The sequence below is a fragment of the Ursus arctos genome, unplaced genomic scaffold (genome assembly GCF_023065955.2).
Source record: "Ursus arctos isolate Adak ecotype North America unplaced genomic scaffold, UrsArc2.0 scaffold_4, whole genome shotgun sequence".
In the NCBI taxonomy this organism is placed as follows: Eukaryota; Metazoa; Chordata; class Mammalia; order Carnivora; family Ursidae; genus Ursus; species Ursus arctos.
In genome coordinates, this window is record NW_026623056.1 from 87,269,788 (window position 1) to 87,287,511 (window position 17,724).

At 37.3% G+C, this 17,724-nt stretch overlaps 1 protein-coding gene across 17 annotated transcripts in view; it reads left to right on the top strand.

Moving 5' to 3' along the window:
* Positions 1-17,724, top strand: part of DYRK1A (dual specificity tyrosine phosphorylation regulated kinase 1A) — a 145,337-nt gene that overhangs the window by 109,434 nt on the left and 18,179 nt on the right. For 10 of the 17 annotated variants that reach the window (XM_048215183.2, XM_026503877.4, XM_057306770.1 and 7 more), the window contains 6 exons: positions 2,095-2,214; positions 4,325-4,513; positions 8,140-8,287; positions 12,238-12,524; positions 15,058-15,204; positions 17,043-17,183. In XM_048215183.2, the coding sequence (XP_048071140.1) occupies positions 2,095-2,214; positions 4,325-4,513; positions 8,140-8,287; positions 12,238-12,524; positions 15,058-15,204; positions 17,043-17,183 (1,032 nt within the window). The remainder of the gene's footprint in view (positions 1-2,094; positions 2,215-4,324; positions 4,514-8,139; positions 8,288-12,237; positions 12,525-15,057; positions 15,205-17,042; positions 17,184-17,724) is intronic. The other 7 variants (XM_048215186.2, XM_057306773.1, XM_057306772.1 and 4 more) reach the window with 1 other exon arrangement.

Consider the following 17,724-nt stretch of genomic DNA (forward strand, 5'->3'; position numbering starts at 1 on the left):
AAGGGTCTTGTTGGAGTAAATTCCCTGCATGAAAACAATGCCAGGGTCTCAAAAAATAAAAAAGGAAATTTGTGAAGGGAAACCTTTTTCATTATTTTAAATGCTTATAGCATTCATTCACATAAAAAAATTGAGGTGCTTATTACCAATATTGTTTATTCATTAAATTACATCTCTGAGGAATAGTATAAGAATAAAATATCCTGTGAACCTCCCGGTACATATCGTTGATGTTTAACAAAATGAAACAGTATATATTTGAAAAATTCAGCAGTTCAGATTTTCTTATTAATTGCTGCTATGTTTTCAGACAGATAGTTACAACCACTGAAGATTTTTACCCCAGAGGATGATGAGAAAAGATAATTAATAACTTACTTCAGTAATTCAGTAAATTTCCCATCTGGATAACAGCTTTTTAGAGTTTGAGTATAGAGGCACAGGAAACTAATGTTAATATTGGTTTCAGAAAACATATACCTGGGAAACTGCCATAATCACTCTATCTTTTCATACCAAGGGGATGGTGATTCTTTCCTGTTATGTCCATTGTCACCTTACAACCCAACTCTGTTTTGTAAGTGTGGGTTAAGTTGGTTAATTATCCCAAGACTCCAGACATTTCTGGGAGGCCTTGGTATGATGCATTTACTGTCTCTCAGCTCCTCAAATTGACCTGAGCGTTGTTGGAGAGGGGCTGTGCTAAGGGCTTCTGGCTCAGTAGATTTTACTGACATCAGTGTCTGTGAGAGCTAGACAGGAATCCATGGATGGCTAGTGGTGGTAATATAGGTACCTTGATACAGTTAATTGGTTTTGAGGATCTTTTGATCCCTGTTGGCACCTGTTTACTGGTGGAAGAGTTGGGTATGAGCAGCAGTCCAGGATCATTGACATGCTAGTCGCAGCCTTCCTGGTATGTGTATGGAGGGTGGTCCCTGCTCTATCCCCCATCTAGCAGGAAGCTCACAATTGAACTCTTGACTACCTAGTGGATGATGAAGGAGATGCAGTTTAGGATTGGGGCGGGGGGGGGGGGGTTGTTAATGGAATATGATTGAAATTAGTTTTTAAAAGAGTTTCATGAGCTTTTAAGGTGTTTTCTGGAACTTATTTGTGGTCAGCTCCTAATGTAATTTTAAGTAGAGATTTTGGTATAATGGATTTGTTTGTTTATTCAACAAATATTTATTAAACATCTTTGTGCCCACCACTGTTTCAGGCAAAGGGAATATAGCACTGCACAAAGGGGAATCCCTGACCTCAGGAGTTTTTCCTGTAGTGGAAGGAGAAAGAGAAAAAAAACCCAGTAAATCAGTAAATACAGTGTATCAGGTGGTGATAGGTGCTAAGGGGGAAAGGGAAGGTGGAGGGTAAGGTGGGGCATGTTACCGTGGAGAGCATGTTGTCCTCAGTTGTGTTAAAGAAACAAGTGCAGGGGCTCCTGGGTGTCTCAGTTGGTTAAGTGTCTGACTCTTGATCTCAGCTCAAGTCTTGATCTCAGGAATGGGGAGCCCACTTTAAAAAAAAAAAAAAAAAAAAAGGAAGAAAGAAAGAAACCAGTGCAGATTTCAGCTAGGGTCTGGGGGTGCTGGGGGCTGCACTTCTGCAGTGCCATGCTCCATTCCTGCTCCGCGGCCGCCTTGCTTTGCTTTGTGGTGCCAAGTGGGTCCTAAAACCCTGCCCTAGGAAGCTGAATGTTGGGTTTGTCTTTGTCTTTGCCTCTTGTCTCCCAGGTCAGGCTTTAGGAATAATTCAGAAGTTTTCCCTTGTATGGTGGAGAAGCCCTCTTTGGGCAGCATCCTGTGTGTCTCCTGGCCCCAGGGGTGTCTGTGATCCTACTGTTTAATCTGAGGAACAAGATGAAAACCTTGGGCGGCTGGCGCATTATCTTCTAATTTCATTTATTTGTTCCAGTGGTCGTCTTCATTGGAATCCAGTTGAAAGAGATAACTGAGAGAGAATGTATAATCTTCTAATGTAGATGTCTTTTTTTTTTTTTTTTTTTTTAGTACGTATACACAGGTTACAGAAGAGAGGGGATTTATACCAGTGAAGTATAGTTAAAGTGCTAGTCTTTTCTGTCTATTTAAGGTGATGCCTGATATTGTCATGTTACAGAGGCGGATGCCCCAAACCTTCCGTGATCCAGCAACTGCTCCCCTGAGAAAACTTTCTGTTGACTTGATCAAAACATATAAGCATATTAATGAGGTAAGACTATTGATTTGTTTTAACAGCGTATCTTGAGTAGAGCAGGAAAGAAAAGTTATTTTGTGGTCCTTTTAAACATAGGAAACTTTATTCCCAGTGATTGTAATTTTGATGATTAGGTAATGATTTATAGATAATACAATTATAATCGTGTGAAAGAAAAAACATCGATTAACAGAGACTGCCAAAAATTAAGATAGTTGAGGATAACTTCTCCCTTTTTTCAAAGTTGTATTTAATATATGGTAAGATATTATTTCTCTAATAACTCTTCTCCAAAATAAGAAGAAAGGAAGGGAATAATGACACTGTAAAATTACGTGTATGTTAGAATTCTGCTTAAATTTTTAAGTATCTGTTTCTGTTTTTGCCATGGATGTCAGGAAGCTCGGAGATCTGTTTAATACCCAGTTACAGGCATTTTCCTAGTTTGTTTGATATATGGATGTTTCTGTGGGTTAAAATTTTTATGTGTGTTCTTTTATTGTAAGGTATTTGAAAGCCTTTTTGGTGGATGTAAATAGAGTGAAAAAAAAAAACCCAGCATAGTATTTTGAATTATCCCTGTTCCAATTTGGCTCTTCACTTCCGTGAATTTTTTCTGGTGTCTTAGACCTTTGATTGCCATTTGTTTCTAGCCTCAGCCCTGGCTCTGTAATTAACTATGAAATGAGCTCTTCTGGAGAAGTGTGGACGTGCCTGTGCTTCCTTTCCAATTCATGGGAGCCCTGCGTCCTGTCATGCTAAAAGCTTATGCTCTTCCAGCTCTAGAGCCGTTTAACTAAAAGGATGTTCTTTTTTTTTTTTTTTTTTTTTTTTTTAATGTTTTTCTATTACATTATGTTAGTCACCATACAGTACCTCCCTGGTTTCTGATGCAAGGTTCGATGTTCTTATACACGGGTAAACTTCACTGCAGTTTGATGCTGTTTAACACCAGTATTGTTATATTACTGTGGCAGTGTGGCAAGATAAGATGAGAATGAGCTCAATGAGGAACATTTCTGAGTAGGATTTTGTACACAATTGATGGTTTAGAAAAGATGTGGCAAACTAGCTTTTGACAACCTGAAAAGTCTGATAAATTATTAACTGTTTATTCATGTCAGTTTGTTAATATCTGGTAAATTGTTAACAAAGCTATTGTTAAGCTTTGGTGAAACAGAAGTTTAACAGTAGCTTTGCTGAAGCTTGTTTTTAACTGTTTTGCCACCTTGTAAACTAGAGTTGTTCTGATGTTATTCTGTGCAATGTAACTTATAATTTCCTCAGTTAGTTACCAATTACTTGGACTATTGTCTAGTCTACCTGTTATTTTTTACTGGTCTTAGGAACAATTTTCTAAGAAAAACAGATAGAAGGAAAATAACTCAACTGTGATCAGCCACAGGATTTGTGGCCTTTAGTGTGGGGGAAGGGGAGGGAGTGCCTGGTTTTCATTAATTGTTACTTTGTTAGAGGCTTAAAAACTGGGCATGTCTCAGAGGGCCTTTTGTATTAGAATTTCAGTTCATATATATCTAAACTTTAATATTTAAAACGTTTTGCCTTCAGAGCAAATGTAAAATTGGGATGGACTGGCAGAAGGCATGCAGAATATTGATATGAGGAGGATGAAAATGCTCTTTATTTGGTTTGGCATTTGCTGATTATATTGGCACCTATATATATCTTTTTCTCCCCAAATCCCTCATATTCCACTGTTAAGAGCTATGCCACTTCATTGTATACAAATTACACCCTCATTTAAGAAATAAATGTAAGTCCGGCCTTGTTAGTCTTCTTGAATGGGCTACTTCGGACTAGTCACTTAACATCTGTTTATAAAATGTACAAACAGTATAATTGAAAAGTGAATTTCAGGGTAGACATTTTTCATTGATTACATATCGGTGTTATTATGTAATTCAAATAGCAACTGTAGAAAATTCTTTATTTCATTTTTTTGTATTTGTTATGAAGAATAAAAATTCATCAGTTTCCTCCTGATGGTAGACATGTCTCATATACATCATATATATGTGTGTGTATGTATGTATATATGTGTATGCCTCCTGCTAACCCCCAAAGATTTAAATTATACAGTAAACACCGTATACTCTCATTTCAGGTTTACTATGCAAAGAAGAAGCGAAGACACCAACAGGGCCAGGGAGACGATTCTAGTCATAAGAAGGAGCGGAAGGTTTATAATGATGGTTATGATGATGATAACTATGATTATATTGTAAAAAACGGAGAGAAGTGGATGGATCGTTACGAAATTGACTCCTTGATTGGCAAAGGTTCCTTTGGACAGGTAATTTAATGGAAAATGCTGAATTTCCTAAATGAGAACTTCCTAGTGAATCGTGTTCGTACACCTTGCCCTCAGTAGTATGCTTTCAGGGTTTGTAAATACGTGTAAACAATGGATGTGTGAGTATTTGGATTATCATAGTTCTTTAAAGCTAGTAAAACTACATCAGCTCTAAAAACTGCATTAGACTTTCTTTGTTCATACTTACTTTCCAGAGCTACCTAGTACTTATCTTACTAACGACTGAGTGCTAGATTGTAATCACTAATAGGTAGTATTGCCCTTATGTATAGTCTGGATGATTCTTCGATGTGGATGCTAGAAGTAATTACCTTCCTGTCTGACATTCCTCTTCAAAAAGATAAGAGTTCCGTTGGCGTAGCAGGTGCCCTGTCACTTTTTTGGAGTCTGGGAAAGCCAGGGGCTGTGCCTTGGGTTTTTCTCGCATCTTATCTTCTGCTATCAGGCCTTAAAGTGGGCGGATGATCTTTAGGATTTCTTCTTCCTGTTCTCACAGCACCAGCATGGCTGTGATGGGGATGTTTGTGATGGAAAGGCTCATTCAGCAGCTTCTAGCAGGGAGAGTGAGACAGGGGCTCCCCAAGAGACCTGGTGTTTTTCTTCATTCCTGGCCTCTTCTCCACTCACAACTCTCCCCTCCTCACCTGCCCATCCAGCCTCAGTACAAAGCACAAAATCCTAAATATGTCTGTCTCTTGTATCAGTTGTGCTCAGACCGACAGCCATCACACCTTCATCCTTGCACTTTTAAGAAACTTTTTCTCTGGCTGTGGACCGCCCCCCCCCAGCTGCTCCCCCTTGTCAGTCCTATCTCCTCGAGTCACTCTTCTTGGTTTGGTTTGAGGTGTGATTTACTGTTGACCCCACTCTCCTTTGCCTTGCAAACTTTGTGTGGTGAGTCCATTACTAACCTGCAGTCTAAACACTTCTTTTGACTTCTCAGTGATGAGGATAGAATGGGGTTCAAAATGACTTCTGAACTACCTTTTTTTGATTTTTTTTGTTTTTTTTTTTAAGTATGGAACCTGCATGCTCTTATTTACCTGTTCCTGTCCTGAGATAAAGGAAAAAATGGCTCTTTTTAACCTGTGAGAGAAAATTCTTTGTGTGTCAGTCTGATCATGCTTCGGACAAAAAGTATATGGTAGGTCATTAGCAGCCACAGGTATAGACCCAGAAAAATCACAGCTATTAAGCCTGTAAGGAGATATGCACAGGGTTGTTAGAAGACCTCTGTAATTCCAGTGTGGCTCTGCAAGGCCCTCATGTCACATGCATAAAATACCTGCCTGCCCTTTCCATGATTTCAAGGAATTTCGGTAATTGTACGTGACTCAGAGAACTTCTCCTTGATTTGTTAGCTCTTTTTCTTTGAGTCAGGGTTTCTCAGTATTTTGGGTCCCTCTTGATGAAATAGTACTTTTTTGTGAGAAGCAGCTTCTGCTTCTCTATCAGTCTCTTAAGGAGAGGCATTTCTGAGGCCCAGCTTTTAACAAGGTGATGAACACCCTAGGTAGAGGGATGATTGCTGCCTCCCATCTTGAAGATTACACCACCTGTTGAGGCAGTTGCCTTCAACAGGCCATTTTCCTAACTAATGTGTTGTCCACCATGAAAATTGTGGCCATACAGAGAACTCTCTCAACTTCGTTTTCCTTTTTTTTTAGTTTTCCGTAAATACTTAGTCTTTGAGTTCAGAGTGATGTTTTCCTCCTACTCTTCACTTTAATTTTCTCATACGTTAATTCCTAAGAGCAAGTGAGCATAGTTAGATCTTTGAAAATCGAGGCCTGTTTGATATCACACCCCATCTCATCAGGTCAGACTGATGCCTCCCTTACGCTGAGGGGTGTTCAGATTCCAGATCTGTCACTCACCAAGTAATGTCTTCCATACCGTCTTGGCCAGACTTTCTCTAAACTCTTTGCCATATCCTTATCATATAAGGGGTCCTTCATTACTTTAGCTAGTGGTTGTTATCAGTCCTTATTGCACATTGAAATTTCCCAGGGAACTTTGGGTGTGGGTATGTGTGTTGGGGGAAGAGGACTGGTGCCTAGGGTCCAAACCAATTAATTCAGAATCTCTGTGACTGGATCCTGGGCGTTTGTATTTTTTCGAACTGCCTGTCGAATGTGTGATTCAGGGTCGAAAACCATTGCTTTAGCAATTAGCCGGTTAACTATTTGCTAAGTCAGTAAATAGTTGGGCCCCTGTTGGTGGCCTTTGTCCTTGAGACCATTGGGATCTGGGCACGGAACTGCAACTCTTGGTACCGTCAGTATAGTCAGTGAAACAGAAGAATATCAAAACCACTTGGTCACACGATTACATGGGCAGTCTCTGATTTTAAAGACAATAGATAGTATTTTTTAGAATTGGGTGAAACCAGAAATAATTGCATTTTTCATTCCAAGTTTCATTTTAACTGAACCATTTATAATCCTTGGCAATGTATCTAGCTTTGATTGATGTAAATCTTGGAACGTGCATTCCATTCTCTTCCTCTCCCCCAGTGGGACTCAGCCTACACATCGGAACCACAAGGAGTTCTCCCTACATCTCCACACTTTGTGAATGTGCTAGAAAATGGATAAAACTATTGCCTATTCCAACTCCACAGATTATAAATATAAATGAACATTTAATCAGTTATAGTGGGTTTCTGATTTGTGGATAGTTTTATCTTTGCATTGATTTTCTAATTTTTACGTAAATCTCTTTGTTAATAATCTGAAACTCCTTTTAAATGAGTAAAATTAAAATGAGAGGTGTACGTGGTGATTTGCCCATGAGCATTCCACTTTCCTTGGCATTGATTCTATGACTATCAAGACCATCTAATTGTGGCTTTTAATTTTTATCATGGAACTTTCCTGGTAATCTGTATTAGATTTATCTTTTGTTAAATACCTGTGTTTTAATTTATGAAAATCTAATTTAAGGTTAGGAAGTTATCTACATTTATCAAATGACTTAGAACCTTTTAAATATTTTACATGTATACTTGAGATTTAAACCAGGTTCTTTCTCCAATTAAAAGAATAGTTAGAAGAATTGTTTTTACAGTGTTATTCAGTAAGAAAGGTAAAAAACCAAAGCACTTGACAAGATTTATAACTTATTTCTGGAGGAAAAGAGATAATCTAGCTTTTGTTAAAAGAAAGCGATATTGTGAATATTTAGAAATACTGTAAGGCTACAAACGAAATTTAATTGAAAAGATTGACTTTGGGGTGCCTGGGTGGCTCAGTCAGTTAAGCAAGCATCTGCCTTTAGCTCAGGTTGTAGTGCTGGGATCCGCCAGCATGGTGCTTCCTGCTCAGTGGGGAGTCTGCTTGTCGCTCTCCCTCTGCCCCTCCCACCAATCATGCTCACGCTCTCTCTCAAATAAAGAAATAAAATTTTTTAAAAAAAGAGTGACTTAAAGGTGACTGTAAAGTAGTAAATGGATGACACTGAATGGAAATGAATAGGACCTTTTCTACTTAGAGAGGTCAAAAAAATGAGAATTAGGTAAACATACAATTAAGGTGAATTGTAAAATGTTGTGAAGTTGTGGCCATTAATGAAATAGAGAATTATTCATCTTTTTTCTCTTTTAGGTTGTAAAGGCATATGATCGTGTGGAGCAAGAATGGGTTGCCATTAAAATAATAAAGAACAAGAAGGCTTTTCTGAATCAAGCCCAAATAGAAGTGCGACTTCTTGAGCTCATGAACAAACATGACACTGAAATGAAATACTACATAGGTAAACAAACAGGCAAACAAAACCATGTGTCCTCACGTGGACCAGAAATTTGAGTTAACGGTTATTTATGTATGAAAATACATTGATTTTATCTTAAAGTGCTAGGTTAAAAATTCAACTGTTTATTTCTGCTAGAGGGCATAGGTTTATGTAAGTTACTCGATCTGGCAGTAATATTCTAGATCTTGGGGAATGTGCATTCCAGGTGGTGTATAATTTAGAAACAAGAATGGTGTCATATTTTGCAACTTATGCCATTTGTTTGCTTTAATAATGTACTTTTATCCAGGGGTCCTCTTTTTGGTAACTTTAACCATTTGTAATATAGCTTAGAAATTAGAAGTAAGCTAACGTATTATAGAACTAGTTTTGGAATGTCTGAGCCAAGATCTCAGACTCCTCCCCAGGCTCTGTCAGTTTGGCAGCATTAGAAGCTGTTAAGACTTAAAAACTATAGCAGCAAAGAGGTAATAGCCACTTTTTAATGAACTCCTATCATATTCCTTGTGCTTTTCTCCATCATCTGTAATAGTCACAGCAGTCCCGTAAGGAAAGTGGTAGAATTCTTATGTTATAGACAGTTTATACAAAGAATAACATAACCAAGTTCCCAGGGCTCTGCAGCCAGCATCTGAACCTACTTACTTCCTCCTGAGTCTAGACTCTGTGTTTGTTTCATTGTCTTACAATATTTTTCCTGAAAACAAAAAGGAGATAGAAGAATTATGAAAATAGTAAAGGGGCGCCCAGGGGATTCAGTTGGTTAAGCATCTGCCTTTGGCTCAGGTCCTGATCTCAGGGTCCTGGGATTGAACCCCGTGATGGGCTTCCTACTCAGCAGGAAGTAGGAAGCCCATTCCCTCTCCCTCTGCCCCTCCCTCTACCCCTCCATTGTGCTCTCTCTCTACCTTTCTCAAATAAGTAAATAAAATCTTTTTAAAAAGATAGGGAAGTCTAGAATCAGTTGATATAATGGGCATAACATCAATAATTATTCCTTCTTTAATACTATTCTCAGTCAAATCTATGATGCTAATGATTAAAAGACCCCATTGTTTTATGTGCCACTGAGAAAGAAATTGCTGCCAAGTATAAATATAAGATGCCATTAATTTTAGGATTGAGACCTTAGGATTGATGAACTATAGAAGTTCCTGTAGGCTTGTATACCTAGCAACTCTTGTTCAGAAATGTTGGCTTTACCTGATAAACATGAGGTTAAATTTTATGTAACAAACACCTTTTTACGAGTAAGTAGGGTATTATGGTTCTTCAGTCTGTCCAAAACAGTGGAAACAAAAAAAATGGTTGTTTAAAAATGTAAGGTTCAGATACCAAGATTAGATTTCATTTATGAACACCCTTCATTCCCCACTATTACAATAAAATGAGCTTATACTATTAATTTTTCTTTCTTAGTTTTTTTTCTCTGTAGATATCTGATACAATCCATAGTAATAACATTTGTATTTAAAACTTTTTCATATTCACTGAACATTTACTGTTCAGTGTCAGTTACAACTTAGTGTAAGTTTGAGCCTGTTTCCATTCAAGGGACCTATATAGAAGCACAAGAAGGACATTCGAAGGATACTTGACTTACAGAGTAATCTGTGGACATGCCTCCCCACTTCTTCCTCCTCACTTGTGTGTGTTGTATTTTGAGTGTTTGCTTAAGTAGTAGAGAAAATGTTGATAGCATTACTGTAACATTTTAATTCTGCCTTTCCAAAAGAAAACATGGCAAGTATATAGTAGTCGGTAAATGTTAGCCACTTGATTGTATATAGTAATGCCTGTCATTTTTGTTTTTAATAAACTGACTTTAATGATTATTAGTTGCATTAACCATGATGTTTTTTGGATGAGTTATTTTTTTTAAGTTCTTATTTAGGAAGGTTGTGAATGCACAGTGTCTCAAACCGAGGTTCTATATTGGAAGGCAAACAAGAACTTCAGATTTAGACCTAGCCCTACTGGGAGAGTTGATATTAAATTTAAGATGTCTCAAAGTCATATTGCTCTTTTATGATATAAATAACTTACTTTTGTTTTGAAGTGATTGATAAATATAATTTATTCTAATGAGTTTTATAATAGTCTTAAGTCTTTGAAACTTTAAAAAAAAGTCTATTACTTTACCACGTAGCATAATTTCTCACCTGGATTATTTGGTACCTATCATGATCTAGTTAAAAGAAAATTCAGTTTAGGTCTAGAACAGAGTCTTGCTGAACCTCCATAATCTCCAAAGTTCGGTTTAAAAGATACGTTAAACGTACTTGTGTTTGAGATTTCTTTGAAATGTCTTTAGTGCTTCAGTACATAGGTACTCAGTCAATGAATAATGAATTGGGAAGTCAAGTGGAACCAAGTGGATTGATCTTCCACTGGAAGAACTTTCTTTTCTTTTTTGAAGTAGGCCCAATGTGGGGCTTGAACTCATGACCCTGAGATCAAGAGTCAGATGCTTACTGACTGTGCCAGCCAGGTGCCCCCATTAGAAGAACTTTCTAATCACAGAGCTTCTTAAAGGAATTTTTATAATTACAACGGAATTCTGGCATCAGTTACTTCTTTGCATTCTTTTTGTGGCTATTGCTTAATCAAATTAAAACTCTTGACCATGTCTCTGGGGTGTCTTTATTGCATGTGGAGCTCTTGTTTTTAATATTAAATCTATGAACTTCAGTGATTAAGAGCAGATATTATACATTCTTAAGTAACCTTTAAGGATTCTTTTTATTTGTAGAGTGTTGAGTTGTACTGAAGACTCCTAGAGAGCTGTGTAGTATTTGTATTGTTATTTATCCTAACTTTGGATCATGTGTATCAAGAATGATGTAAAAACAATGATGTGCACTGCTCCCCAGGAGGCAGTCCAGGACAACACAGTGTGTCCCCCATTCTCAGGGACCAGACCTTGAATACCAGCATAGTTACTCCAGCTAGATCTGTAGAGAAACCTCTGTTTTTATGAAACTAAAAGACCAGAATGAAGGTGACCTTGACAGATGGTTGTTTTATGTCATTCCAGTTGAGTTACAAGTGTTCAGTTTGGCATATATAAGAATTTTACAGTGAAGGGCAGCACTTTATTAAATGACCTCATCTGATGTGCAGTGTTAATACTAAAAGCACAATCTTTGAAGCAATTTAGTGAGTATTAAGCCTCTTTAGAGGGTCAACAGTCTCATTCATAAGCCTATGTATAATTTCTTCTTGTGATTGGGCTTTATTTTCAAGTTTCCCCAGACCTTCAGTTGTGCACAAGATATCCCATATACCAGTCCGATGAACATAATCATACGCCTTGATTATGAACTCTAGTGTCTTGTAAAGCATGCTTTTCAAACATTTGCTGTATTTGCCTAAAAGAAAAAAAGATCTGTGTCTTCCTTTGACAGTTGTTGGAGGAAATTACTAGTCAGATCTAAGGCTCAACAAAGTGGAATGTGGATATGTATCAGAGCCTGAGAGCCTTCCCAGAGAGAGCTGCCAAGTTCAGCAGTGTCACAACCTGGAGATCCCAGTGGGTGGAGCTTAGATGAAGTTGTGAGGTTGGGCTCTGAGGAAGTAAAAAATGCTTTCTCGTAGAAGTGAGCATAAAGTTACTGAAGTATTCTCAGTACTGTTTGTCACTTTGCTACTTGTGTTTTCAGACCTGACTACATTTTTTTTTTTTTAAGCAAAGCATTTTGGTGGTACTTCTACATTATATCGTTTATTGGCAGACACCACACCTGTTTAATTCAGCAGATGAACAATTTAGATATTCCCGACTGATTATAGAATGTGCTATTACTGCAGAATGCCTATCTGCAAATTTTAACCTTATTTTCACTCTACATTTGACATTGAAATGTTGTAGATTGTTTGATAGTTCATGCATACATTATTCTCATTTTATTGGTATGTGTAATTTAAAATGAAACTTTTTTCTCTTCCAGTGCATTTGAAACGCCACTTTATGTTTCGAAACCATCTCTGTTTAGTTTTTGAAATGCTGTCGTACAACCTCTATGACTTGCTGAGGAACACCAATTTTCGAGGTGTCTCTTTGAACCTAACACGAAAGTTTGCACAGCAGATGTGCACTGCACTGCTTTTCCTCGCGACTCCAGAACTTAGTATCATTCACTGTGACCTAAAACCTGAGAATATCCTTCTTTGTAACCCCAAACGCAGTGCAATCAAGATCGTTGACTTTGGCAGTTCCTGTCAATTGGGGCAGAGGGTAAGTATATTTCAGGACATGTGCATTAAAATAGAATTAGGTAAAACAGTGTCAGTAGATACTTGAAATGTTATTAATGTGTATACAGTTAGGAGATAATTACAGGACGGTTATCCTTAAAATGTGCGACTCTGATCACATTGTGTTGAAATCTGTTTTGGGGACATATCTCTTAAAATGCAAATATAAGATTCTGAATTAGAAGGTATTGGTTTTTTTAAAAGTAGATTTTTAAAAATTACATGTATGCCTAAAAGGCAGAGTAATAGATGAGTTAATTAAATATTAGGTGATTTGTAACTATATTTTGCAAGTAGAGGTTTTAGGATGAATTTGGGGGTATTCCAATACTAGAACATTGAATCCTTGCTGTGAAATTCTTCTCTAAAAATAGATCAAGATAAATGGTTTTCTTCAAAAAATAATGGGTTTATAAAAATACAGGTAATTTTGCATTACACATGGTGATACAGTATAGAAATTACACGGTTGGTTAGACATACTTGTTTTGATAAATAAGTTTAAATCTTTTTTTCCCTATTCCTCAGACTGCTAAAAACAGACCTGTCTTAGCAGTAATATAGCTTTAGGTTTAGCGGATTTAAGAAAGCAGATTTTTCCTACTATTCTTTCTGGTGTTATGAAAGCTACTCTTAACAGTGTGTTTCACATATAAAATAGAAGTGATGGGTTGCTTTCTTCTTGAAAGGAGTTAAAATCATCATTTGATAGTATTTTATTCATTTTAAACACTGTTCCTATTTACTTGCAAGTACTGAAACTGCATTTCTTTGGGGAAAAAAAGAAAAAACACAACTGTCATTCAGATACTCTTTCATACTGGCTCTCCAGTTTTTGTTTTTCCAAATTAGTGAGAGTTCTTGAACTGTGGAACTTTTTTTCCGTGTTTTAAATATGACGGTTAATTTAATCGTGAAGATCTGTAGTCTGCTAACAGGATTTTCAGGCTTGTTCTTTTCTGCAGCTTCCTCATGGTAGTGGTGGTGGTATATAGATCCCTGGAGTAAGTGGAAGGAGTAGGGAGAAAAGTTTGCAGTTCCGGATGCCTCTGAAAATGAGGAGCTGTTCATAGTCGTTAACATGGGATAAAGTATATTGTGAATGGAAAATACGTGCCCATCTTGAGAGTCATTTGAATAGATTTAGAATTGGAAGAAATCCCCCTCTATTTAAACAAAATCATATGTTCTGTACCAGTATCAAACACTACTATGTCTCTCTAGCCAAACTGAGACAACTGTCCCTCAGTGAGGGATTAACTGTGAGGTTTAAACTGTGAGTGTATCAAATTAGAATGAGAGATCCTTTCTAAAATACACATGCAGTGCCCTACCTGAGATCTACTGGCTCAGTCTCAGAAGGTGGCAGGGCAGGTGTATTTCAGGGGGATTTTGGTGCACAACCTTGTAGATGACCCAGCCACTGCTTTAACCAAACCGAATAGGTGATTGATAAACTTCCTTGCATAAGCTGGGGAATAAGACAATCTCAGTAGTAGGGAGCCTTTGGGGTTTACCAGTCCTGTTGGCTTGTAGAAACTTGGAAAGGTAATACTTCTTCCTGGTCCCTTTGAATTTCAATTTCTTTGCTCTGACAAGGCATTAAGGTTGGTTTGATCTGCTTATGGGGGCATCAGGTTATTCTTGGAGATCTGGCTAGAGTTTTAGGTGGGAGCCACAAAAGCATTCATGGAAAGCAGCACCGTGCTGTTGGCTACCTAGTTAGAGTGTTAAGTGAGGAAGGATTAGGAGGATTTTGTTTCTTTCTTTCTCTTTTTAGATAGAACTTTCTTTGCTTTCACGATATTTCTAGATACAAATTTACAATGGCTAAGTGAAGATGAATTTGTTTCTTAAGACATTCTCCGATTACTTCATTGAACACTATCCATTTCAAGATTTTCTTTTTCTAAGAAGTCTTAGATTGAGGTGGAAGAGGACAGGGCAGGGAAGAAGTGATTAGTCAGAAACGACTCCCAGTTGAATTTTATATAGCAGCATTTCTCAGATTTATCTGTGAGACTATACAGTATAGATACCTGAATTTTCATTTACATTGTACAGAGTTTATTTGACGTAATGCTGAAATACATTCTTTAGGTTAATTTAAATACAGTTTTGTCTTCAAATTAATGGTAAACCAAGTGCCAGCCATAGCAGGAAAGAATAATTAATAGGGAAACAAACTATTCTCAGTAATGTCTTTTTTCTAAGAGGCATAATTATTTGTTTTAAGGTGTGTATCTTGATTACCACTTAGGATTGGACTAAATGGAAGGACCTGAATTGTGTATGTTTTGCATTTCACAGTCAGAGTAACCTACTCTCTTGAAATGTTTAGTCGTTTAAACAATACTTGTAATAGAAGGTTGAAATCAGTACACAGAACCCAAATTTAGGAGTTAGCCAATTATTTTTTCTGTTAATATTAGATAAATGTACTTAATTCAGTGTGGAGCATAATTAAACAAAACTTGTGTTGGAATTAATAACGATATTAAAATATATTTCAGATATACCAGTATATTCAGAGTCGCTTTTATCGGTCTCCAGAGGTGCTACTGGGAATGCCTTACGACCTTGCTATTGACATGTGGTCCCTTGGGTGTATTTTGGTTGAAATGCACACTGGAGAACCTCTGTTCAGTGGAGCCAATGAGGTATATGATGGATTGCTTTCAAAACTCTGTTTCTGTTTTCATAATTTCTTTTTGTTTTTAATCTATGACAGTGTCATCTGAAAAATTGTTTTTAGAAAAAGATGTCTATTTATTCATTTAAATATTCAAATGTTGGGACAGTTTTGAATTTATATTATCCATTTTTAAAGTTTTTCATTTATCATAATGGTGAGTTTAGGACTTTGAGTTGGGAAGTGAGATCTTTTAATTTGCTACTAAGGAGAATAGCAAGTTAGTAAATGTTAAATAAGCATTTGGCTTAAATTTTACAGGTTTTAAGTATAATATAACGGAAATGATGATAAAAGGCATGAGGGCCACCCTGAGAACAGTAAAACATCGCTGTAAATTTTGAGAGTATGATTTGGAATTTAAGAAGTGATGACCAGTAGCCTTGATGGGTATTTGATCTGAATAATTGAGGGTGAATTAGGAGTATAGAATTTTAGGGCTGCAGATGATGTGTCATTGTTCTAATTCATGGGTTTTCAGTCTGTGTTCTCAGAAGATATTTGGAGGTCAGAGGCAGTGCCTAGGAAGGCATGGGAGAGGCCGTGCTCTCTGGCAGTCAGAGAGAGGAATTGGACTTCCATTGGTTGGGGTTTTTCATTTTTTAAAGGAAAGTTAACCATTACAGATCTTGATAAGTCCATGCATTTATAAATAAGAAAAGAAGGGCCAACAAAATTTAATGACTTACTTATACTGGGTTATACAACTTTTGGTGTGGTGTCAGAAATCTGTCCCCTCCATCTTGTTAATTCCTTCGAACTACAGCTGGTGAGCCACTCCTGGGCAGTAGCTGGCATAGTGTGTGTTTGGTATTGTTTTGTTATCAGTAATATTACCCTGTAAAGTAATGCCTTTTTCATGAGCTTAAACAGTACTTAATTAAATTCTATTGTATTAATTATATTAAAATTAAAATATGATGAAATACAGTTAATTATATTCTGTTAAATCACCTGAAACTTCAGTGAACTTTTCATTCATTGTAAAAGCCAAGTCCTTTGAGTGGCTCGAAAATCCCCTCCTCTGACTCCTGCTTTCTCTCTGCAGCCTTGCCTCACCTCACTGTCTTGGTCCCAGCACAAAGCCTGGGTGTGTGGTCCCTTGGACACAGTAGCCACAGGCCCGTGCTAACTAAGGCCTTTGCACTCGTTCTTTTCTGTGTGTGGGAGGCCCTGTCCCCAGGGAGCGTATGGCTCCTTCCCTCACTGCCGTAGCTCTTTGCTCTCCTACGTCTTCTCCATGATCCTCTAGTACCCGTGGCAGTGCCCCTTGTCACTCTCCTTCCCTTCAGTTTTCTCCGTAGTTCTTAGTTGGCATTGACATAGTACTTTTAATTACGTATTTGTATGTTAGTGATCTCTTCCCCTATAATATAAACTTTTTGTCAGGGATTTTTGTTTTGTTTATTGCTCTGTTCTACTGAGTGTGGTTTCTAGCATATGGTAGACACTTGGTATTTGAGCGAATGAATCTGCACTTCAAAAAGAATACTTTATTCGGTTCACACTTTATTAAGCCTCTGGGATTTTTTTTTTTTTTTGGATGGTTATTTGATTTTATGTGTTTCTTTAATTATCTGCCCTGTCCTGTGTGGAATGAGGGGACTGCAGGATGGCAGGGACTTTATCTCTTTTGTTCATGATCGTATGCTCAGTGCTTGGAGGTGTGCCTGACACACGACACACAGGAGATACTCTGTTTATAATTTATGAATGAATGAATGAATGAATGAATGAATTGATGAGCAGATGTAGGATGCACTACAGTAGAAGTTACAGGCTTTTTTATTTTTATTTTTAATACAGGTAGATCAGATGAATAAAATAGTGGAAGTTCTGAGTATTCCACCTGCTCATATTCTTGACCAAGCACCAAAAGCAAGAAAGTTCTTTGAGAAGTTGCCAGATGGCACTTGGAACTTAAAGAAGACCAAAGATGGAAAACGGGTAAAATAGGGAAACTTTTTGTTTTTTGAGCCTATGTTGTTTATTTTATTGGAGCGGTCTTTTTATAGCTCATTTTGTGTTTACTTGACCATCCGTGTTTTAGTTAACAATTTCTTCTTTAATAATGTAGGCGTGTATTTCTTTAGTTGGGTGTAGTTTGACCTGAACTGTCTGTATGGACCAGTGTTTGTTTCATGGTTAGAGTTAAGGCTTCATTTTGAAAACTCTGTGTCTGCTTTGTGAGACAGCCGATCAAACCACCGTGCCTCGTTTCGGCAGTAGAATCAGTAAGTTTGACCTTTTTTCCTCGCAGTGTGGGTCTGTAATGAAGTCACAGTTAACAATACTGCAGCTGTGAGCAATAGAGGTCATAATTGCAGTACATCGCTGCTTTTTTTTTTTTTTTTTTTTTCTTTTTTCAGATGGGAGAAAAGGATTTTTGACTTCGGCAGTTTGTGACAAGAATATGAACTGACTGGAGTCCTTGTATAGATTTCAGTGCAGGTTCTTAGCTCAGTGGCAGAGATAGCAGGAGTGTCAC